General features: G+C 36.0%; 1 protein-coding gene across 1 annotated transcript; it reads right to left on the bottom strand.

Moving 5' to 3' along the window:
* Positions 1–16433: 16433 nt before the first annotated feature.
* Positions 16434–21297, bottom strand: LOC148945258 (uncharacterized). Its single transcript, XM_089098688.1, has 2 exons — positions 21198–21297; positions 16434–19157 (listed from the first exon to the last, which is right to left on the bottom strand). The coding sequence occupies exon 2, from the start codon at positions 18865–18867 to the stop codon at positions 18427–18429; it is 441 nt and encodes a 146-aa protein (XP_088954814.1). The 5' UTR covers positions 18868–19157; positions 21198–21297; the 3' UTR covers positions 16434–18426.
* Between the last annotated feature and the right edge of the window lie 4080 nt (positions 21298–25377).

The raw sequence follows: 25377 nt of genomic DNA, 5'->3' as shown, positions 1-25377 counted from the left end.
AGAGGCTTACTTTGCTATTAAGGATTTTTGGCACATCATATGTATGTATATATTGAATAAAGTCAGACCCAATATTGTGCCCTGGGGGACACCACTTCCAACAGCAGCCACTTCAGAGAGGAATGTCCTTCTATTGCTTCCAAATATTTTAACCATCTGTTTCCTATCTGTTAGGAATTGCTCTACCCACTCTACCACATCCTCACTCACCCCGATAGCTTGGAGATTCATTTTAAGTTTTTTATGGCAGACTTTGTCAAATGCCTTTGCCAAATCCAGTAATATAATGCCAACAGGGAACCCCTGGTCTAGAATATTGGAGACATAATTTTAAGTATCAATCCGGATTGTTTCAACTGACCAACCAGACTTAAAGCCATGTTGACATGATTGGTTTTAAGTGTTTCAAGATTGCAGTACTAACAATTCCTTTTAGAAGCTTCGCAACTGCAGAGGTGATGCTTATTGGCCTGTAATTACTTGCATCGTCTTTGCTACCACCTCTGTGTATGGGGGTTATATGTGCTGTGCGCCAATCTTGTGGGATACACTTTTCATCAAGAGATTTCTGAAAAAGTAGAGCTAGTGGTCCCAACAATTCAACATGCAATTCTATTTGAAGCCTTGGGTGTACACCATCAGGTTCCACTGTTTTATTTGGGTTCAACTTTTTTAGGCATGTCTCTATATCAACCCTGTTGGCAGCTATTGAGGGCATAGCGGTTATGAGGGTATAGGTAGGGGGGTTGGAAGAGGGGCATTATCAGGCAGAGCAAATACAGATGTAAACTGCCTATTTACAGCATTAGTAATTTCTTCTGGGTTGTCTACTACACAATCACTGACTTTTAGTTGTGTAAGCAAGTGTCTCCCCGGTTTATGGGCTGAAGCATATTTCCAAAAGCATTTTGGATTTGACTTACTTGCTGCTGCTATAGCCTCCTCATTAGGGTGGTCCTTATGTATTTATAAAAAAAATATTTTTTGTTTTTCCTGCCTCCCACCATCCTAAACTATTCTTCTATGATAGAAAATAAAAAGTGTCATATATTTTTAGGATAACTTCATGTTTGGGGCATGCTCAAGGTACCTGAATTTTGATTATGCTCGAATGTTATAGAAATCGGGTATATATAAAGAAAATCATTGGTTCAGGGCATATATTTATTAGTTAACTGTGTATTTATTGTGAATTCTAACACAAAACAGGTGTTATGTGTTATATAAAGAGATAACTGAAGGGATTCAGGGTAATATACGAGTATTAATAATCAATTAGGTGTCTGTGAATTTTTATATAAAAAGTTTTGTTTTACAGTTCGTCATGGCAATTTCTACATCTACACGCAGTAAACAGGAAGTGTACCTGCTTGGTTCACCTTTGGAAGATCCGTATGGTTCAAAACTGCCATCGATTGGTGATATTCTCAGGCTCCATGCCACAAAGCTGAAAGTAGCCAAGACAAAACATGAGGCAGCAGTATCAGTAATTAAGGACGTTCAAATGTTCTTGGAGAAAGCCATTAAGCCCATGCGCTGGAGTGATCATGCAGTTGCCCAGCTTGAAGTTTTAGTGCAGAGATGGGAAGAGCTGAAGGAAAAGAAAGCAAGAAGGACAGCAACTCAGATAACCAATGAGGAAGAATTTAAGGAAGCTTTCAATGATCTCTTTGACATAGCTCACCAGGAAGCATTACAGCTTATCAAAATTGAGGAAGACAAGCAATTCTTGTTGGCCCAGCAGAAAATAGGAAGGCAAGGGGTTATGGAAGGTGTTGACATGTCACTTACAAAAAAGGAGAAAGTACAGGAAAATAAACAAAAAGGCCAGTTTCACTTGAAAATAAAACAGCAACTTGATATAGCAAATCTGAATTGAACTGTGTTATTGGAGTCTTCCGATTTGTCTTCTAGTAAAGATGATGCAGACATGGAAGTAATACAAAGAATTGGCAGTGAAGCACCCAAACAATCATGTACACCAAAACAAAGACGTGGAAGAACTAACATTTTAACTCCTGCAATTCATGTGATCCCTAGAATGCACAAAGACAAGTGAGAGGCAAGCAGTTCAGGTCGTTACCCCAATAATTCAAGCAACAGGTAACACCATTCAGGATTTCAGTATCAACAGATCATCTATAAGGCATTACCATCAGAAGCATCGTGTCATATTTTCATCTCAGTTGAAGTCTGATTTCAATCCCCAAAAGTCAATGGTTCTTCACTGGGATCAAAGTCCCAAGTGGGAGACCAATCCCGATTAGAGATATTTACCGATGGAGACTATTAGATATTAATTTTAAAAAGAATAATCCTATCCTATCCCCCTTTCCCAATAAGTATTTTTCTAAAATTTATCATAGAATTCGTTCTGGAACAAATGGACTAAATTTTCTTGCATTCTCATATAAGCTTTCTAATTCAAGTGGTTCAATTCCCCTGTCCCCTCTTTGCAGGCATTGTAATATGAATAATGAAACAATTGACCATTGCCTATTTGAATGTAATATGCTGACGTCTGCTCAACATACCTTGCTTTGTAAACTGTTAAAATGCTTCAAACACCACAAAATCTCACTATCACCCAAGAGCCTAGCCAACAATACCTGCACACAGAGCATAGAAATCGACATCTACCATCTCATAATTGAACTCCTAGAGTCGAAAGATCTACTGAAAGATATCTGAAAATATCTAATAATTATGAGGCAATCAAGCCAGTAGCTCTTAGCCCACAGAGTGAAGCAAAAGGAAAAGGGCTAAATAGTATTACTGAAAAGCCTGCCTGCTGTTTAATAGAAGAAGAAGATTCTACCTTCCACTTTAAAATTCTGTTCATTTTTCTTTCTTCGGATGAAAAGATGTAGATAAAAGAGCATTAGGCACTTCAGGATGTTGTCATAGGCAGCGCAATCGAGCTGTCAAAGTAAAGAACAATGTTGGCACAATATATATTTTTTTTTTCATACCAGGGCAATTCGTATCGAAAGAGTTGTCGTAGAAACTTCAAAAAGGGCTCATTTGATTGGAAATTGGAATAACTAGTGCCCTTTTTAATAGCCGAAAGTGATTGGAAGGCAGCTAACACCCCTTCCACGCCCACCGTTTCCCCAAACACATTCAATCAAAATTTCAAGATAGTCATTTTGTTCAGAGTAGCTGATTTCCAGAGAGAAAATATTTTTTTTTGAGGAGGTAACTCCCCCACAACCCTTAGGGCAAGGGTTCTGTAGTTATGTCTTGGATGTATATATGAAGATGTTGGCACAATGTATTATTTCTTATTTTTTCCTTTAGACCAGGGCACTTCATATCAAAGAAGTTGTTGTAGAAACTTCGAAAAGGGCTCATTCAAATAAAGATTGGAGTGGCATGTGCCCTTTTTAATAGTCGAAAATGATTGAAAGGCAAGTAACACCTCTTCCACGCCCATCAATTCCTGAAACACAAACAATCAAAATTTTGAGATGGCCATTGTGTTTAACGTAGTTAAAAGTTCTGAAAATTAGGTCTTAGATGATGACAACCACCCTCACAGCCCTTAGGGTAAGGGTTCTAATTTATGCCCTGGGGGCATATACGGTGTTTATAGAAAGCGTTGTCGTAGAAACTCAAAAAGGGATCATTAGTTTGGAAATCGAAAAGCCTAGTGCCCTTTTTAAAAACTTATGGAAGACATCACCTGAGATCGAAAAAGTTGACTGACTACTAATAATTGTTTCTGGATCTGGAACAGAACAACTGCTTTGTATCCCAAAGCTGGCTTCAGGTACTCGTAAAGTCATGGCAAATGTAATGATGAACACAGTATCTGACTGGGGCATTGTAGACAGCATCAAGGCTCTCGGCTTTGATACAACATCAAGCAACACCAGCTGAATGAATGGTGCCTGTACTCTGTTTGAACAGTATCTTGGTAGAAGTGTTTTGCATATTGCATGGAGATAACCACATCCATGAATTAATGCTGGAACAGGCATTCAGCATCACAAAGGGACCTTCAAGTGGCCTTGACATCCAGCTGTTCAAACAGTTCAAAGCCTTTAGGCCAAACATAGTGTATGCTGATTACAAGCCTGGTGTTGAGGTTCCAGTCATTGCTGCAGCTCTGGTTGATGCCCTGGATGATATGAAGAGCTTTCTGACTGATCAGCTGGGTATTTGTCACCAACCTGAAGACTACTGTGAGCTCCTCAAGCTTTCCCTGCTGTTCATTGGTGGCCTTCTGGCTTGTGGTGTAATGCTCAGGAAATCAGAAAGACCTTCATTGTGCTTGTTTCATGGCACAACTGATTTATGCATTGAAAATATACATGTTCAGAGATTCTGGCTTCAAGCTGACAGACTGTGAAATCACAGGTCTGGGCAACTTCTGTGCTTTTGGTTTAGGAGGTTATGTTAAATTGTGGTTCCTTTCTTCTCTGCCACCAGCAGCACCAGCCAATTATTTAATGCTTTGGAAGTCTCCTCACTTGAGGATCACCAGCAGCAACTGGTACACTGAAGAAACTATGTGGGCAGCTGTGGTATCTTAGCAAAGAACTGATAGGACTGGCAATTTTTTGACAGGGATGTTGATGCAGCTGAAAAAAAGAGCAATGGTTGAAGCACTCTGCCATGAAGGAACAGAGGACCCACCAAAGTGCATAACTGTGGACAAAACTACAGTCACCAACAGGAATCTACAGGACTTTGTTACACACAATTTAAGGAGCTTCCATATCCTTTCCATTCCAGATAGTTTCTTGTCTACAGATCCCGAGACCAGGGTGGATAATGAATCCTATGTGAAGGCTGAAGCAATCATCAGAGAACTACAAATAGTGAATAACACAGCCAAACGTGGAGTTGCCCTTATGCAGGACTACAATTAGCTGCTAAAAAAAATGAAGACCAGGTGCAATTTGCTCAGCAAGTGGTTATAAAGAGCATCGCAAACGTTTTCCTGATTCTAAAAAGTCAACAATACTTCAAGGGCAAGCCACAACTTCTGATAGCCCAGGCTCAGCATGACTTGTAGTGTGTAATTTTTATCAATTACCAAAAGATACGTTTGATATTTGCTATGTGAGTGACATATTTTAACCAGTCCTGATGATTCTTTTAACAAACAAATGATTGGATGAGTTTAGTATTGATTATATCTAATATGTCCTCATTGAATTTTGTTTGCTGAATTAATTTCCTAAGTGCATCTAAGATTGCATTAAACATTGTCCAAGCAGAATTATAGCAATTATATGCTAAACTTTACTTGAATTGAGCATACCCTAAATACTAACCAATTTGGAAATTTTTTTGCCCATGTCATTAACTTTTGATGTAGATAAAAATGAGTGAGTCTATATCAGGCGGCGGCGTGCAGCTCACATACGCCGCCGTTCTTTTTTTCTCTCTTTTTGCTTATCGATATCGACCTCCGACCTTCAATCGTCATCCCGGCTAATCTGTTTCTTAAAGATAAATGCTGTCATCTTGGGCTCGCCATGTATATCGGTTTGTAGGAAGGAAAAGAAGAAATTTTTCTTGAAACAAAAATTCTACCTTCCACTTGAAAATTCTGTTCATTTTTTTCTGATTTTTCAGATGAAAAGAGGTAGGTAAAAGAACATTAGGCAATTCAGGATGTTATCATAGGCAGCGCCATCTCGCTGCCTAAGTAAAGAACTATGTTGGCACAATGTATTATTTATTTATTTTTTGTTTTTTTTTTCATACCAGGGCACTTCGTATCGAAGCAGTTGTCATAGAAACTTCAAAAATGGTTCATTGGATTGGAAATTGGACTGGCTAGTGCCTTTTTCAATAGTCGAAAGTGATTGGAAGGCAACTATCACCTCTTCCACGTCCACCATTTCCCAAAACACATCCAATCAAAATTCTAAGATAGCCATTTTGTTCAGAGTAACTGATTTCCAGAGAGAAAATATGTTTTTGAGGAGGTTACTCCCCCACAACCCTTAGGGCAATGGTTTTAAGTTATGCCCTGGGGGTATATAAGAACGATGTTGGCACAATATATTTTTTTTTTCCTTTAGACCAGGGCACTATGTATCAAAGAAGTTGTCGTAGAAACTTCGAAAAGGGCTCATTCAATTAGAAATTGGAGTGGCTTGTGCCCTTTTTAATGGTCGAAAGTGATTGGAAGGCAACTAAGACCCCTTCCACGCCCACCATTTCCCGAAACACATCCAATCAAAATTTTGAGATAGCCATTTTGTTTAACGTAGTTGAAAGTTCTGGAAATTAGGTCTTAGAGGATGACAACCACCCTCACAGGCCTTAGGGTAAGGGTTGTAATTTATGCCCTAAGGGCATATAAGGTGTTAATAGAAAGCGTTGTCGTAGTAAATAATTTCTGAGACCACACTGGCAAATCATGATAAAACAAAAAATCGCGAAGAAAGGAAGAAAACGAGGACAATTAACAGCCAGTGAAAAAATTGAAAAATTGTGCAAATATTTCGGTCAAGACCTCCGCTTGACCGTCCTCAGTGCAGAATGTCGTATAAACTTCGAAAAGAGCTGATTCAATTGGAAATTGGAGTTGCTTGTGCCCTTTTTAATGGTCGAAAGTGTTTGGGAGGCAACCAACACCCCTTTCATGCCCACCATTTCCCGAAACATCCAATCAAAATTTTGAGATAGCCATTTTGTTTAACGTAGTTGAAAGTTCTGGAAATTAGGTCTTAGAGGATGACAACCACCCTCACAGCCCTTAGGGTAAGGGTTGTAATTTATGCCCTAGGGGCATATAAGGTGTTAATAGAAAGCGTTGTCGTAGTAAATAATTTCTGAGACCTCACTGGCTAATCATGATAAAACATAAAATCGCGAAGAAAGGAAGAAAACGAGGACAATTAACAGCCAGTGAAAAAATTGAAAAATTATGCAAATATTTCGGTCAAGAACTCTGCTTGACCGTCCTCAGTGCAGAATAAAACTGATAAAAATATAAAAACCAAACCTTAAAATAAAAACAAAACTAAAATTGGGCAACCCTTTCCTAGTAACGGTGAAAGGGTAACTGAATAAAAAACAAGTTTAAATGGCATTTCAGCATTTCATTTTGCGTAAAGCACTTTTAAAGGCTGATCGCTTTCCAGTTTGATTGTTATCGGAGACTCTATTCGATTACTACCGTTACTAGGAAAGGGTCGTCCAATTTTAGTTTTGTGTTTTCATTTTAAGGTATGGTTTTTAATATTTTTATCAATTTTATTCTGCACTAAGGAAGGTCAAGCAGAGGTCTTGACCGAAATAATTGCATAATTTTTAATTTTTCACCTGGCTGTTGTTTGTCCTCATTTTCTTTCTTTCTTTGCAATTTTTTGTTTTATCGTTGTCGTAGTACCCAAAAAGGGATCATTCGATTGGAAATCGAAAGGCCTAGTGCCCTTTTTAATAATCAAAAGTGATTGGAAGGCATGACATTTTTATAGTAAAGATCGATGTGGGTATAATGTATCATTTTTGTTGTTGTTGTTTAGACCAGGGCACTTCATATCGAAGGAGTTGTCGCAGGAACTTCGAAAAGAGCTCATTTGATTGAAAATAGAATGAGCTGATATCCTTTTTAATAGTCAAAAGTGATTGGAGGGAAACTAATCCCCCTCCCACGCCCACCCTCCCATTTGCCTTTATGCTTAAAAAGTTAATGTTGCCTTAAGATTAAATCAAAATGCACTGTGTTAATGCTAATTCCCAATAAAGCATCTCAGCAGTATCCCAAGAACGACTGAGGGTTAGACCCCGAAGCCGCGCTGAAAAGTCAGCGGCGCGCCGCCGAAAAAAAAACGACGGCGCGCCGCCGAGCTTGCATCAGCGCGCTGACGCCGCCGCTGATTCTATCGGCGGCGGCGTCACTAATACGCCGCCGTTTTTTTGTCTCTTTTTTGTTATCGATATCGACCTCCGGGCTTCAACCGTCATCCCAGCTAATCTGTTTCTCAAAAATAAATACTGTCATCTTGGGCTCGCCATGTATATCGGTTCATAGGAAGGAGAAGAAGAATTTTTTCTTGAAACAAAAATTCTACTGGGCAAAAGATTATATAATAATTTATCTGTAATGTCTGCTGATTTAAATGCTATAATCATGGCATTAGAATACCTTAAGGATAACCAACCTCTAATTGCAAATTCAAATTATATTATTATATATTCCAACTCTTTATCAAGCTTTGAGTTGCTGGCCTCAGCTCCTCAGTATAAGTTGGGCATTGACACTTATCATTGTCTCAGTATTATAGATGACCTTGCTTCAAGTGGCAAAGAACTTATTTTCAGTATATTCCTTGCCACTCTGGCATAGGTGGTAATCGTCAGGTTGATGAAATAGCAAAAAATGCTATAAATATTGACCAGCCAAGTTGGAGACCAATCCCGATTAGAGATATTTACCGATGGAGACTATTAGATATTAATTTTAAAAAGAATAATCCTATCCTATCCCCCTTTCCCAATAAGTATTTTTCTAAAATTTATCATAGAATTCATTCTGGAACAAATGGACTAAATTTCCTTGCATTCTCATATAAGTTTTCTAATTCAAGTGGTTCAATTCCCCTGTCCCCTCTTTGCAGGCATTGTAATATGAATAATGAAACAATTGACCATTGCCTATTTGAATGTAATATGCTGACGTCTGCTTAACATACCTTGCTTTGTAAACTGTTAAAATGCCTCAAACTCCCCACAATCTCACTCAGCCAAGATACTCGCCAACTATATCGTCAAACACAGCATAAAAATTGACATTTACCATCTCATAATTGAACTCCTAGAGTTGAACGATCCACTGAAAGACATATGAATTAATCTAATGTACATTATGCAATCAAACCAGTAGCTCTTTAGCCCACAGAGTGAAGCAAAAGGAAAAGGGCTAAATAGTATTACTGAAAAGCCTGCCTGCTGTTTAATAGAAGAAGAAGATTCTACCTTCCACTTTAAAATTCTGTTCATTTTTCTTTCTTCGGATGAAAAGATGTAGATAAAAGAGCATTAGGCACTTCAGGATGTTGTCATAGGCAGCGCAATCGAGCTGTCTAAGTAAAGAACAATGTTGGCACAATATATATATTTTTTTTTTTCATACCAGGGCAATTCGTATCGAAAGAGTTGTCGTAGAAACTTCAAAAAGGGCTCATTTGATTGGAAATTGGAATAACTAGTGCCCTTTTTAATAGTCGAAAGTAATTGGAAGGCAGCTAACACCCCTTCCACGCCCACCGTTTCCCCAAACACATCTAGTCAAAATTTTAAGATAGTCATTTTGTTCACAGTAACTGATTTCCAGAGAGAAAATATGTTTTTTTGAGGAGGTTACTCCCCCACAACCCTTAGGGCAAGGGTTTTGTAGTTATGCCCTGGAGGTATATATGAACGATGTTGGCACAATGTATTATTTATTATTTTTTCCTTTAGACCAGGGCACTTCATATCGAAGAAATAGTTTTAGAAACTTCGAAAAGGGTTCATTCAATTAGAGATTGGAGTGGCTTCTGCCCTTTTTAATAGTCGAAAATGATTGGAAGGCAACTAACACCCCTTCCACGCCCACCATTTCCCGAAACACATACAATAAAAATTTTGAGATAGCCATTTTGTTTAACGTAGTTGAAAGTTCTGGAAATTAGGTCTTAGAGGATGACAACCACCCTCACAGCCCTTAGGGTAAAGGTTGTAATTTATGCCCTGGGGGCATATACGGTGTTTATAGAAAGCGTTGTCGTAGAAACTCAAAAAGGGAACATTAGTTTGGAAATCGAAAAGCCTAGTGCCCTTTTTAAAAATCGAAAGTGATTGGAAGGCTTGACATTTTTATAGTAGAGATCGATGTGGGTATAATGTATCATTTTTTTGTTGTTGTTGTTGTTTAGACCAGGGCACTTCGTAACGAAGGAGTTGTCGTAGGAACTTCAAAAAGGGCTCATTCGATTGAAAATAGAAAGGGCTAATGCCCTTTTTAATAGTCGAAACTGATTGGAGGGAAACTAATCCCCCTCCCACGCCCACCCTACCATTTGCCTTTATGTTTAAAAATTAAATGTTGCCTTAAAATTAAGTCAAAATGCACTGTGTTTATGCTAATTCCCAATAAGGCATCTCAGCAGTATCCCAAGAACGACAGAGGGTATTATGTTCAAACTTTCAGGGCTTCTTCTGCTCTTAAAATTTGACCAAATCAAAATAGCGTAAGTGTATCCAAGCTATCAAAGAAAGTAAACAAATTTTTTGCGAGCATCATCAAGTTTTCCATTTCAGGTCAACTAGAGGAGGTATGAAACGAAATTAAAAACTACTATTTGTGTCCAGATTTTTATAAGGGTCTATGTTGTCAAATTTTGCTGAAAATTGTTTTCCAGCATACAAATGGCTGGCCAAACTATAAATTCTTAAAAAAACGAAAAGATTTAAAGTATGATTTTCTTTTTCCCAATATGTCAATATAAAACGAACAGAAATTAATCAAAAAAACTGTTTCCAAAAAATAAGTTTTTTCAGAGAAAAGTAAAGAACTCCATTAAACCAAAAATGAGCAAAATTAAAATCAAATAATCTACCAAGCGTGAAACTACCACAAATCAGAATCGATAAATAAATGAAACCCAAAACGAACATAAATTACAATAAATAACCGAGTCAAACTCAAAACGAGCAGAAATTAACATAAGTTCGGCTCAAAACCCCTATGCCTTCCCAAGGCCAAAACATAATTTGTACTTTACTGACAAAAATACAAATGAATATGCATTGTCAGTTTAATATACATATAAGAAGAAGAAGAAGGATTTATTGAAAAAAAACATATCAACAAAAAATTATTGTTGCCTCCCCTGAAAAGCAAAGCTTGTCCATGGGGGAGGTACAGAAAACAAAATCCTTAAAACAAAGAACACTTGGCCACCGACACCACTAATACCATCACACTAAACAATAAATACAAAATAATATCATATATTATACATCCACTGGGAACATCATATCAACAAAACCCCCACAATAAATAAATCAATTAATCAGTCAAAACTCATATTCAGCATTTTTCTAAAAATATTGGGGTCACCAATAGTCTTAATGTCACTATTCAAACTATTCCATTTCCGCGTACCTCTATAAATAAACAGAAAAACATGAACGTGAAGATATACCTCTAGGTACACAGAAGTCAGCACTACCCCTTGTATCATGAAAATGAACAGTAGACCTAATGGACAATAAATCACCAAAACAACGAGGCTGAACATCCTGCTGCAGTCCAAAAATAAACAACAATACATAGAATTCACGAAGGCCTGCAGCCGGCAAAATTATTAAATTTGGGTAAATTTCTCGAACAGACATCCGTGGAGATATATGGCTAAAATTATTACTGCATGATTTTGTAGAACGCTTATTGGTTTTAGGGTAGAAGAAAAAGTAGAGAGCCAAATACTTGAACAATAAAGTATATACAGGTGTATTAAAGAAAAATAAAGATGGCAAAGGACAGACTTGGGAAAACAATGTTGGAGTTTCTTCATTATACCAAGATTTCTTGCCAGAATTTTTCTAGTTAAAGTAACATGTTCCTTAAAAGATAGAGTTTCATCTATTACAATCCCAAGGTATTTAAAAGACGCAGTCTGTTTTATAACGCCATTGGGCGTATCTAATTCCTTGATCCATGGGTAAAAGTTTGATGATCGCGAGAGAATAATAAAGTTAGACTTAGCCATGTTAATCCTTAATTTATTTACCCTCAGCCATTCTGTAATTCTATTAACTGATTCCTTCATGGAAATCTGCAGTAGCTCCGCTGTCTTAGCTGTGATAATGGCTGTTGTGTCATCAGCAAAAAGTGAAACTGTTTCATTAGTCGGATTTCCCGTTATTTCATTTATTCTATAGCGAAAATTATTTAGACAATTTGGTAAATCATTAATAAATATCAAGAATAATACAGGACCGAGAACTGATCCTTGCGGAACACCTATTTCAATACACTTTTTTTCGGAAGAAGAATCATTTAGTTGGACATACTGATAACGATTACTTAAAAAACTTCTTAAAAAATTTAATGATTTACCCATCAAACCATACACCTCACACTTCTTAAGTAGAAGTTCATGATCCACAGTGTCAAAAGCTTTCATCAGATCTAAAAATATAGCACCTAATTTAAAACCTTTATTTAATACATCATTAATAACAGTTGTCAAATAAATCATCGCCTGTTCCGTTGTCCTTTTTCTATGGAACCCAAATTGTGTCTCTACCAGTAACTTATGATCCTCCAAAAAACTCGTCATTCTAATGCTAAAACACTTCTCTAAAACACAGGAAATGATGGGTAAAACAGATATCGGTCTATAGTTTCCTGGGTCATTTTGAATACCACCCTTATGAATTGGGGTTATACGGGCAACTTTAATACAGTCTGGGAATTTTACTTGACGAAAACACTCATTAATTAACCCACATAAAACTTCAGCTATAACAGGAAAAATACATTTAAGTGTTTTTAGAGTAATATGATCGCTACCAGATGAATTACTATGCAACCCATAAATATTTTTTTTAATTTCATCAACTGTTAGAAGTCTAAGGTGAAGAGACACATCAATGGGGTCCCTCAGTAAGGACTCGGACGTTGGCTCACCACTATCAGGTACAACTGACATAGCTAAATTCAGACCAATATTCGAAAAATAACTCTGAAATTCATTGCATAGGTGCTTTTCAGAATTCAAAGTCTTTTTCATTACACTAACTAATTCATCAGGTACACTATTTATTTTTAATCCAATCACTTCTTTTATTAGTCCCCAGGTTTTCTTAGGGCATCCTTCGACTTCCTTAAACTTTTTCTCAAAATATTTCTTTTTTTCATTTCTTAGAGTTGTATTCAACCTGTTTCGATAAATTATATATAATTGCTTATTTGCTTGTGTCGGGTTAATTATTTGAGCTCTAAGCAATTTATCTCTTACATTTATTTGCTTCAAAATCACAGGACTAATCCAAGGTTTTTTACTTGAGTGCTTTCTATTAAATGGTTTCAATATGACTACTTGACTTATCAAACTCTGCAACTTTTCATAAAATAACACAAACTTTGAATTAGCGTCCTGAACATCGCCTAGAACATCGTACCAATCCACCTTTTCTATATCATTTTTAAGTTTTACCATCACACTTTTACTTATCACTGGAATCCTTGATTTTTTGCCTTTAACCACCTTTGTGACAGCTCTAAAGCTAGCTGAAACTCCAAAGTGGTCAGATAAATCGTTGATAAGGACCCTGGGAAGACTCAAGGGTACATTAGAAAGGATGTTATCCAGAAGCTTAGCTGATGTTCCTGCAATTCTTGTAGGGATATTTATACAAGGATGAAGCCCATTAGATAAACTTCTATTAATAAATTCAGTGCTAGCAGATGACTGATCTATACGGCCAATATTAAAATCCCCCATAATAAAACATAGAATAGAGTTAATTGGAAGTTTCATTATTTGTTCTTCAAATAGGTCCATAAAGTCTTGGAGCAGGCTCTGTGGAGGTCTATATACTAAAACAATACAAAAATTCTAATTCTCTCTAGCTATATGTAAAACAAAACACTCGCAAACTTTCTCTCTATATATTGTAAGATCTTTTCTTATTGAAACCTTATAATCAGCCTGAATGTAAGCTGCTAGGCCTCCATGTTGGTAATACTCACAAGTCCTTACATATAAATTATAACCAGGGATATGTAGTAATTGCGAGTTATTATCATTTAACCACGTTTCAGTTAAAGCGATCACCTGAAAGACATTAGTATTTATTAATTCTGATAAAAAATTATGCGCAGAATTCAATCCCTGACAATTCAAATGAAAAATGTTAAGGCCAAAATGGCCCCTATCCCAATACAAGGGTAGTGCCCCTTCTTTAAAAATATACCTTGATGGTTCATTTGTGAAAATCTCAGTGGCATTAATATCTAAATTTCTATTTATCCTTTCATTAAACTGGCTGGAAAAATCAACCCTTCGACTTTCAAGTTGCAGGACATTGCTGTTCCCAGGAGGAAAAACGATATCTCTAACCATCATCAATAAAAGTTAATGTATGTGACGGTAGAGGGTGGCGTTGGCGAAAAAAATCATTATCAACTTAACATATATCTAGACCTAGATAAAGACCATATACTGATATTTAGTAATCAAAATGTTAATATTATTTGATTTATTAAAGTTATAAAAGTAAAAACATTTATATTTTTTCAGTAAAGTGAAAATTATGTTCTGGGCTTGGGAAGGCATAGGGGTTTTGAGCCCAACTTATGTTAATTTCTGCTCGTTTTGTGTTTGACTCAGTTATTTATTGTTATTTTTGTTGGTTTTGGGTTTCATGTATTTATCAATGCTGATTTGCGGTAGTTTCCCGCTTGGTAGATTATCTAGAGCTAGTATAGAAATATATCTATAGAAACGAATTACAATTTTTTTTTTTACACAGTTAGCAGAGCACACTGAAGTTGAAGTAGCCTTAAACTTTGACTTGAAATGTTATAGCTTGACCACTTCTTTCAGAAAAGAATTTCGGACGGTTATTCCATGTTGATAAGAAAAGAGGGTAAAGGTGCAGTTTACTTCCTCCTGTAGTGTAGGGCGCAGGAGCCCTATGGTGAAGGTGCAGGTTTGTTCTCCCTTATAAAACAACTTATTTCAGCAGATACAAAGAAGCCCATTTGCAGCATTCTGTGGGACCCCAAGGTCCAATACTAGTATCAGATCCCGCGAGTGGCAGTTTACGCTCATCAAGTTCTGGCTGTACCGGCCACATGTGCCCCAGCTAAACAGCTTTCTAGCACGACAGGACTGATAGTGACTGCAAAAAGATCAATGGCTCCAGGCAGAGTGAACAAACTCACTTTTGTTACATCAATTGCAAATGAAGTGATGTAACCGCTGATTTAAAATTGTTTGTGTTGTTAAACCATGGTATCTGATTTGTATACAGTGTTTTTTCGATGTTGTTATTTGTTTGTTTTTTTTTCACTTCCTTTTTGTATGTATTTGATGAACAGGAGATGTTTGAACTTCAAACTTTGAAAGTTATACACGCATTAGCCCAAATCATTAACAAGAAAGAGATGACTAAACACGGGATTTTATAGGAACAATACGATGTTAAACATAAACACAACATTGGTTTTCCAGGGTCTAGTGGCTAAAAATGAGAATTCTACTTGGTCTGATTGACGGTGAACATAAACAATTTCCGCATGGCCCAACAAATTCCTGTGTTGTCATATTTCTTGTATGTTTTTAGCCAACCATTTAAAAATCCTTACTAAAATCGAGGTTGAACGTGCTTGGTGAAGTGGAACTTTTATTATTATTTTTAATCAGATAAATCGGCGCGCCGCCAAAAAAATTTCGGCGCACCTGGCGGTGCACCGCCGCCGATACTGAATCACACATTCGCCGCCGTCATTTCGGCGTGGCACGGCTTTGGGGACTACTGAGGGTATTATGTTCAAACTTTTGGGGCTACTTAAAATTTAACCAAATCAAAATAGCGTAAGTGTATCCAAGCTATCAAAGAAAGTAAACAGATTTTTTTGCGAATGGTATCAAGTTTTCCATTTCAGGTCAACTAGAGGAGGTATGAAACTAAACTAAACACTATTATTTGTAACCAGATTTTTAAAAGGGTCTGTGTTGTTAAAAATTGCTGAAAATTTTTTTCCAGCATACAAATAGCAGGCCAAGCTATAAATTCTTAATAAAACGAAAAGATTTAAGGTATTATTTTCCTTTTCCCTGAAAAGACTATGTCAATATAAAACAAACAGAAATTAATTAAAAAAACTGTTTCCACAAAATAAGTTTTTCAAAGAAAAGTAAAGAACTCCATTAAACCAAAATGAGCAAAAATAAAATCAAATAATCTACCAAGCGTGAAACTACCACAAATCAGCATTGATAAATAAATGAAACCTAAAACGAACAGAAATTACAATAAATAACCTAGTCAAACTCAAAACGAGCAGAAATTAACATAAGTTGGGCTCAAAACCCTATGCCTTCCCAAGGCCAGAATATAATTTGCACTTTACTGAAAAAAATACAAATGAATGTGCTATCAATTTAAACCAGTTTAATATACACATACTGATATTTAGTAATCAAAATGTTAATATTATTTGATTTATTAAAGTTATAAAAGTAAAAACATTTATATTTTTTTAGTAAAGTGCAAATTATGCTCTGGCCTTGGGAAGGCATAGGGATTTTGAGCCCAACTTTCGTTAATTTCTGCTCGTTTTGAGTTCGACTCGGTTATTTATTGTAATTTCTGTTCGTTTTTGGTTTCATGTATTTATCGATTCTCTATGGCTATAAGCAGAGTGAATAAACTCACTTTTGTTACATCAATTGTAACTGAAGTGATGCAACTGCTGATTTAAAATTGTTGGTGTTGTTAAGCCATGGTATCTGACTTGCATACAGTGTTTTTTCGATGTTGTTATTTGTTATTTTCACTTCCTTTTCGTATGTATTTGATGAACAGGAGATGTTTGAACTTCAAACTTTGGAAGTTATACACACATTAGCCGAAATCATTAACAAGAAGAAAATGACTAAACACAGGATTTTATAGGAACAATGCGATGTTAAACATAAACACAACATAGGTTTCCCTGGGTCTAGTGGCTAAAAATTAGAATTCTACTTGGTCTGATTGACATTGAACATAAACACTTTCTGCACGGCCCAACAAATTCCTGTTTTGTCATATTGTTCTTGTATGTTTTTAGCCAACCATTTAAAAATCCTTACTAAAATCAAGTTGAGGTTGAATGTGCTTGGTGAAGTGGAATTTTTATTATTATTTTTAATCAGAAAAATCGGAGCGCCGTGGCGCGCCACCGGTCAGAAATCGTTGGCGCGCCGCCAAAAAAATTTCGTGCCCGCTGCCGCTGATACTAAATCACACATTCGCAGCCGTCATGTCGGCGTGGCGCGGCTTTGGGGACTACTGGAGAGGTTTCTGACTTGATTTTGTGCCTTGGTATATTTTTGTAGTTATTTTTATTATGTATATTCTGCTTCTATAGTTTCCAAAACTTTTTCTTTTTATTTCTTGCTCTCCTTATTTCTTTGGTGATGAATGAAAATGTTTTAGCTTTTTGAGTCCATCTTACTGTAGTGTTTTTCTCTGAGGCCTCTAGCAGTATTTTCTTTATCATGTTCCATGATTCATCAACATCATTCTTCAAGATAAAGGACCAATCACACCCTGCCAACTCTTGCCTCATTGGATGGTAATCTCCATACACATATTTTGTAAAAACAGATTTTTCAGGGTTCAGTCTAAGGGAGCATTGTATAGCAGCGTGGTTGCTTGCCCCAAAGGGTGGTAGTGGGGCTAGATTTAATAATGCTTCATGATTGCTTACTATTACAAGGTCCAATAATGATGGTGGTTGACCATCCTGGTAAATAGTTGGAAAGTTTACAGCTTGGTAAAGTGAATTGTTTGCTAGGCACTCAAGAAATGGTTCAACTGATTTCTGTCCAAAGTAACCACAGCCATCTGTCCATTGAATGGAAGGTAGGTTAAAATCCCCAACTATGAGAAGGTTTCCTGTCAGTGCAACTTTTCTTTCAACTGATTTTACAACTTCATAGAGGGACTTCTCTAAATTAGGTGAGCTTGGACTTCTCTAAATCAGGGGAACTTGGACTTCTGTAAGTTGTACCAATATGAATTGGTTCACTAGGGAGGTTTATTGATATCCACACTTGTTCTAGATAAGGCTCATAATCAGAGTACATATTTCCTACCTTGAAATGTCCTGAGATGTATAGGACAATTCCCTTTCCTTCCTGCTTCAATAGGCTGCTAACAATTTTGTATCCTGGTATCTGTACCTGTCAGAGGAATAGTAGTCATTTTGGGTTTCACTTCACAGAATGTATAAGTGTCTGAACTGCCTGATGCAACAACACATTCATTTTCTTGAAACTTAGAAGTTAGACAGTCAACATTGCTGAAGATAATACTAAGGCAACCAATGTTCTCACAGCTTTTACTATCAGAGGGGGCTGATGATCTTTTAGAACTTGGTAACTCAATGGTTTGTTCAGGTTTAGCACTATAAAAGCTGTTGTTGAACTCCCCATTAGATTGTTCAGATTTAGCACTGTAAAAACTGTTGTCCAGCTCCCTGCTAGCAAAAGTATCATTTACATTTAATAATGCACTAGAACAGAAACTATGTACAAGTTTTTACTGTCCACCTTAAATTCCATCTGAGCTGGAGGGGAAGGAGGTAGAAAGTTTTTTATACTATTTTGCCAACCCAAATCACAATTTCTGTTTCACCATTTGCTTGCAGAGCTTGGATCTGTTCAAAATGTTTGGCAGGTTATAATCTTAGGACAAATACTGCTGGATAAACTGACAATCATCTGGTTTTTCTGGCACTCCAAAGACAACAAGGTTCAGCTTGCATCTCTGCCTGTCTCTATCTTCAATTATCAACTGCTTCATTTTGTTCTCTAAATGGTTATTAAGATCAATTTTCAAAACCTGTACCTGAGAGATTAGAAGACTATTCAGCAAGTCCTGGTTGATAGCAGCATCATATGTTTGTTCAAGGGTATCCATCCATGTTTCAATGGCTTGAAATGTACAATCCATATCTTCAGTTACTTCATGCTTAAATTCATTAAAAGACATTTTCACAGCTTCCTTAATTTTTACATCAAAATCCTGGATGACAGATAGGGCTGGTTGAAGTGGTTCAAGGAATTTGGTTATGGCATCTTGGATATCCAATACATTTAGTCTTGCCTGCTTGCCTCCCTTACACATGGGACAATGCCACTCACATCCAATATGCCTTGTGATCTTTGTTAAAAGATCCTACTCTGGCTCATTCATTTCAAGGCAATCTACACATAGCCACTTACTGCAACCATCACAATTCATTGCACTTGATTCTTCATCTAAATGACAATCACAGGCTTCAGACAGATCAGTTCCTTTTTTTGGACTTCTGCAAGGTTGTTTTGGTGGTATTTTTTCAAATATAGGACAAATAGCACACTATGGCTTCAACCAAATACTGGCCTTAATAGTAAGGTTGGTACTAGGCTCACAACCTATAATTAAAAAAAAAAATCAAGGATCAAAGTTCAAAAATTTCAAAAACTTGCTGAAATCTGCAACTTTAAGTTGAAAAACAAAATGGACTCTCTTTGGCTTAGTGGGTGTTGGATTGCTGTCCTGACCTAGCCTCTGGTTTAATGTAGCCTATGCTGCATGAAACCAATCAAATGAAACTGAAACTCATGAAACTAATCAAAATGCAAGAACAATAAACCTTAGCCAATTGTCAACAAATTGGTTTTGATTATTAGGTAGACTCAACATGGTAGGCTATTCTTCTTAAATATAGGCTATTGTTGTTATTGACTGCTTTTCTTATTTATATACACAATGACAATTGTGGTGGTACTATTAATCATATGCTGAAGAAAAAAAAGCTGTCCACAATGCTCCCTATCCAATTAAGACTGACTGAGGAGCTCTAGTTGATAGATGGCAGGACTGTATGATAACTGAAGTACCCTGAAACTCTTCAGCAGCTGAAATTCTCCTCTAACTTCCAACATCAATTAAAAATATATATTTTTAGCCTCAAACTGTCCAAATTTGAGCAACAGCTATTAAGTCTGTCACTGGGAACTAACACAATATATATAATACTTTTCTATAACCCTTTGTTGCCATTGTGTTGCATTAAGAACTCACAGTTGCTCTTGTGTTTGACAAGATTTTGAAAAAAAAATTAAAGGTATTTGCCTAGAGCACTACCTGGAGAAAAGGAAATATTTTAGGAAAGCAATCCTTACTTCATAATATGCAGAACAATCTTAGTTAACACATTTTGCATGTAGCCAACCTTTGTCTTGAATTATTTCAGTGTTTTTCAACTTTTTCTAACAAATTCATCATTTTTTCAAAATAAACTTTGTGTAATTTCGAAGTCTGCAAAATGCAGCACTGCCAATGAGTATTCTGGCTGAAGATTCTGTTTTTCTGAAACAAAGTGCTATCTATTTTTTTTATCTTTAGTCATTAGAAATTTTTCAAGAATTTTGTGTAAATGCCACTGCAATTACTTGGTGTAAGCTTCAGAGACCAGCCATACATAAGGAAACATGTTTAAAAAAATTCTTATTTAATAATATGCAGAATAGTCCTACTTAACATATTTCCCAAAGGAAAAACCTTTATCTTCACTTCTTTCCTTGTATTTTGAATTTTTCTATGACATTTCTATTCCCAAAGTCTTGAAAAGCATTTATAAACAAACACCCAAATGCTATCTAACCTAGCCTAACCAAACCCATTTTATCACTATTTGTCTATATACATGTTTTTGTGAGAAATAATTAGATGGCACTGATGGTGCTTAATTAGATATATAGAATATTTGAAAATGGATAAGTCTGGTCAAATAGTGAACATGTTTATTTTTCAGAAATTAGCTAAAAAAATTATATAACACTGAAAGAAGGGAGGATAAAGGTTCTCTCCTGAAAAATGTGTAACATAGTATTATTAAAAAGATTATTAATTTAGAATTTATGAATTATCTTGCTCCATAATTTATGGCTGGTCTCCTAGGATTATACCATTTATTTAATGTCCTCTATAAACGAATTTTGTACAGAATACTCTGTTTCAGGGATGATTCAAAATTGAAGAAAAGCTATTTAAAAATAGAAAGATTGGATAAACACTGGATTAAGTGAAGATAAAGGTTAGCTGCATACAAAGTGTGTAAACTAGGCCTGTGATTTTTCTGCATATTATGAAGTATAATTTGCTTTCCTAAGACGTGTCCTTCTCTCCAGGCAGTTCTCTAGACAAATACCAAATTAGACCTAGATTTCAGCTTGGAAGGGGGAAGGGGCAGACTGAGATGTGGGGGCCTTTGACCCTCCTATCCCATAGTAAATTATACCAGGGCTAGAATTTTACCAGGACTGGAATGCAGCTAAACTGCAAGCAGCACAAAAAAATCCAATCACATTAGCCTATAGAAATTTTCTGAATGGAATGAAAATTTTGTTAGGCCTAGGCTGTTAGCCTAGTATTTAGTGCAGGAAAGGTATCTTGAACAAAATACTTACCTTGTATATGATTTTTTTTTGGCAAGAGTAGATTTTAATTTCATCAGAAAGTCACATACTTACTGTACATGACTAACTTTACCTTTAAACTCTCTCGTTAATTTTCAAACAGTTCCAGTAGCAGGGTTGCTGTCGAAAAATCATGATTTTCCCTAGGAAAAAATGCAAAAAGCCAAAATAGAGGCAAAAACTTTTGTATACTGAATATGACCCTGGTGTCGCTGGTTAATGTTTGGTTTGAACAGGAGTCAGTGGTGTGAATCTGTTCGTAAGCTTAACCAGAATATAATGGGTGCCTGAAGAAGTCTGAGAAAGGTAAATAGGAAGAATGTCAAACAGCTTAGGATGACCGGTCCCAGACCCTCCATTGTACTTAATGGCTAAATGGCTATGAAACGGAGATCAGCACAACCAGTAGGGACTGTGAAATCCAATGCCGTATTCTTTCCCTTTTTGGATATGTAGCAGATTATATTGTACCAGACACTAACGTTAGTGTCATCATCATCTAAGCCTCATGTACTAAGGTGCTCTGGAATAGAGTGCATATTTTCACTTGAAAAAGTAAAAGATAGAATTGAAAAATGTTAAAAATTTCTTGTCATAATACATAAAGTGACATTTACTGAAATTCAAACTCAAACCAGTATTATCAATATACTGACAGATGAGTGAAAATGTTTCAACTAGACCCCAACGCGGTGTCCATTTATCTGGATGAAAAAAAAATTCCAGCGGCTTGCTGACGATAATTTATTTGAAGTGGCTCACAGCAATAAAAATTTCCCCTTTACAGATCTTATTTTGATTTTATGCATCTATAAAGAAAAAAGTTTTTCTAATTGAGATTAAAGAGTAATATTTAAAGTGGAAACAAGGAAATTTATTTCGTTTATGAAGGGATTGTCTTGTTCCTCAATACCTTGCTTTTCACGCTAAAGTTTCTAGCACTATTGATAAAGTTTCCAATTCTAATTTAATAGCCCTTAACTGGATTTTTAATCGCCATTTTTCTTAAAATCTGTTTTTGATGGCCGGCACGTTCACTGTTGTGCTTATTTGCATTTTATCTCGCGTGAAACTCCGACCGCTGAGGGGTGATGTCAAACTTTAACGACGAACGTGACAGAACATTTGACTTTGATTAGTTGGACGTTAGAAGTTCACCGTGGAGGCAGTTGGATAGAATCTTTTGAGACAATCAAAAGGACAGGTTCTAGCTAGTAGTTATATACTATGAAAGAGACTACTTCCGAGTAAAAGGCAAAGGTTTAAAGATAGTTTTCAGCCTATAAAATATTAGGTGCAAGAGAAAAAAAAGGATTCACCCTTTTTAGGGACAGTTAAGCTAAATAAATTAGGGATAGGCTACTTCTGATGAAAATATGCTATTTAATATCTCACAATGGCAGATGATGAATTATTTTCAGCTGTTAGCAGGAGCGAATTTTGGTAAAAGTGCAGATGTATGGTACAAATGCCTGGTAAAAGAACCAGGATATAGATAAGGGTTAAAAAACGAGTATGCAATTGAGCAAAATTATTTAGAACTCAAACCCTCACATCTGGTTACACAATAAAAATTGAGAAGAACTGTATATATTAATGAATAGCTAAAAATCTAAGCTATGCATCAATATGGTTATTATTAAAACTATCTAAGATTAAAAACGTGAAATTATTAATTTATTGATTTAGCTAGAAGGACCTTTTTTCCAGAAATACCAATTATTCTATTTTATGTACAATCTTTCAGTGTTTCGGTTTTATTCACACATTAACAGAAAGCTAGTTATCTTCTAATTCTACAAATATGACTTTTAGTGATTGTGATTTATTCTCTAAATCACAAATATTAAATATAATTTTCTTTTGAATTGCTTGTCGAAATAGGCACACATTTTGAATTATGATGACGAATTGTTGGTTAAAATTTCACCAAGAAGGTGAATAAAAGTGGGGATCTTATTACTACACTCACGTTGTTTCACGCTGTAGTAAAATAGGGGCAGCCCAAAAGCGCGTCTCTTTTTCTCTAGAATACAGAAGAAAAGAGGTCTTTCCGAAAAAGAAGTCTTTTATCCTAAGAAGTTGGTTACTTCCATTTAGCTTTTATTGGACAATACCTTTGTAGTTTCAAAGCAGAAATGACTGATTAAGCAAAATGTCACAAAAGTTGTAAAAAGTGCTGAGAAGTTGAGGTGAACAAAAGCTTTTGGAAGCTTAATCCTTGGACTAGCTTCACTGTCCAGAAAACCCAGAATTTAGAATATGTGGTGGAGGTTTTCCCACGTTGAAAAATAAGTTGTTTTTATCAGGGATAGCTAATCTACGCCTTTACCCAGGATCCATTTGTTAAGTTTTGATGCTATGCTAGATGACACATTCGTCTATGCAACCCTAAAATTGTATGTTAACACAATCAATATAGCTAATACCTTAAATTCAGACTCCTTAATTATAACTGAATTTTTATATCATTACTACAATTTTCTAAATTTTGAATATAGAACCATAATAAGACAGCTGGGAAATAAGTATGTAAGGCAATTCAGAATTCAATCCTGTAGCGGATTACAACAACCATGTGATCAGGAAATTTCTTTACTATATTTAGAAAAGTCCAATTTCCAGATTCTGGAATCTCAAAAACCTCGTTTTGTTTAGATTTAGCCATTCTCATGGTTTTGGCCGCCCTAACCACAACCCTTCAGCTTGAAAAAAATCCCTTTATCACCCAAAAAAGCTTGGTTTATAGGATCAGAGTTCAGAGACTTTATTCACCAATAAATACAAAATGGAAATACAATACCTTTATTCCCCTCGAAAGGCTCCAAGGTCAGGGACACAAGGCGGATAAAAAACAAACACAATATACGCAACAACCACACGGAACACACAATTAAAAAAAAACAAGACAACAATAGCCAAATAACATACAAGATTAAAAATAGAACATACCTGAGGCCTGGGAGTCAAAGCGCAAAGAAGACAACCATACAACATGAAATAAACACTCAGGGGACATCAACTCCTCAGAAGAAAAGAAAAAAAAAGTTTTTTTTAAATAAAATAAATAAATAAAAATGTAATGCTGTTCTGTTTGATTCTTAACTAAATGGTTCTTAAGAATCCTCTTTAAAGTCCCAAACGAGTGGTATCTCTGTACTGAAGAAGGTAGGGAATTCCAGACATGTTGACAAGCAATAAGAGGATTGAAATCTGATCGCATAGTAGGGGTAGGAGGAATGTGAGTATTAAATAAAGAACGAAGGCTATATGAAGCTGAATCAGAGATAAAAACAGGAGTTTTTAAAGAGATTTTGGAAGATTGCCATGGAGCTGATGAAAGACAAAAGAAGCCCAAGAAAGAATGTAAATAGACTGTAGAATTAAGAGCGGTGTTGGTGAGGAACGGTCAGTGTCCATAACCAGACGCCGTCCTTTATTATGCATGGCAGAGAGTGACTGCAGTGTAGAAGGAAAAGTAGACATCCATACAATGGGGCAATAGGAAACATATGACTGGACAAGGCAGACAAAAAGAAGCTTCAGAATAGATCCAGAAAATGGGTGTCCAAGTTTACGAATGATACCCAAGCTATTTGAGACCTTAACCATAATCATGGCTATATGGTTTCTAAATGAAAGGTTCTCGTCAAGCAGGATACCAAGAAACCGGACCACCCTATTCTCTGGTCTACACAAGGAGCCTTGTGACACCTGAAGTTGTATAAGCTGAGGAAAAGCTATACCAATTCGAGAAATTTGGTATCGGAATTTAAAGAAAAAATGTATTGTTATATTTGGATACTGTATTGAATTCCTAATCGAATTGTATATTTTATTCTGGGCTACTTAATTATCCTCCTATATTCCAAATTGATCCAAAATTCAAAGTTAGAACAGGTGCCCTTATTGACCAATAATACGTGGCTTGGCTGTAGGCCTAGCTGCAGTTATTTTCAAAATGTAATTTTCCCCAGTTTTCAGGGATTAATGTCATTATATAGTAAATATTCAATTTATTTTCACCGCTTTTTTCCATTCATTAAAATATACCAAGGTTAATCATTCAATGCGCTTGTTTGTATCTTCTAAGAAATTCAAACCCTGCTGGAACTTTATTAATTTGTGTCTCACAATTAATCTTTCTAAATAACATCTATGAATATAATGT

The sequence above is a fragment of the Artemia sp. Qi Xiang Cuo genome, chromosome 13, assembly GCF_049724085.1.
Source record: "Artemia sp. Qi Xiang Cuo chromosome 13, ASM4972408v1, whole genome shotgun sequence".
In the NCBI taxonomy this organism is placed as follows: domain Eukaryota; kingdom Metazoa; phylum Arthropoda; class Branchiopoda; order Anostraca; family Artemiidae; genus Artemia; species Artemia sp. Qi Xiang Cuo.
The sequence above is the reverse complement of the archived record's forward strand: the minus strand, read 5'-3'. Positions and strand labels throughout refer to the sequence as shown.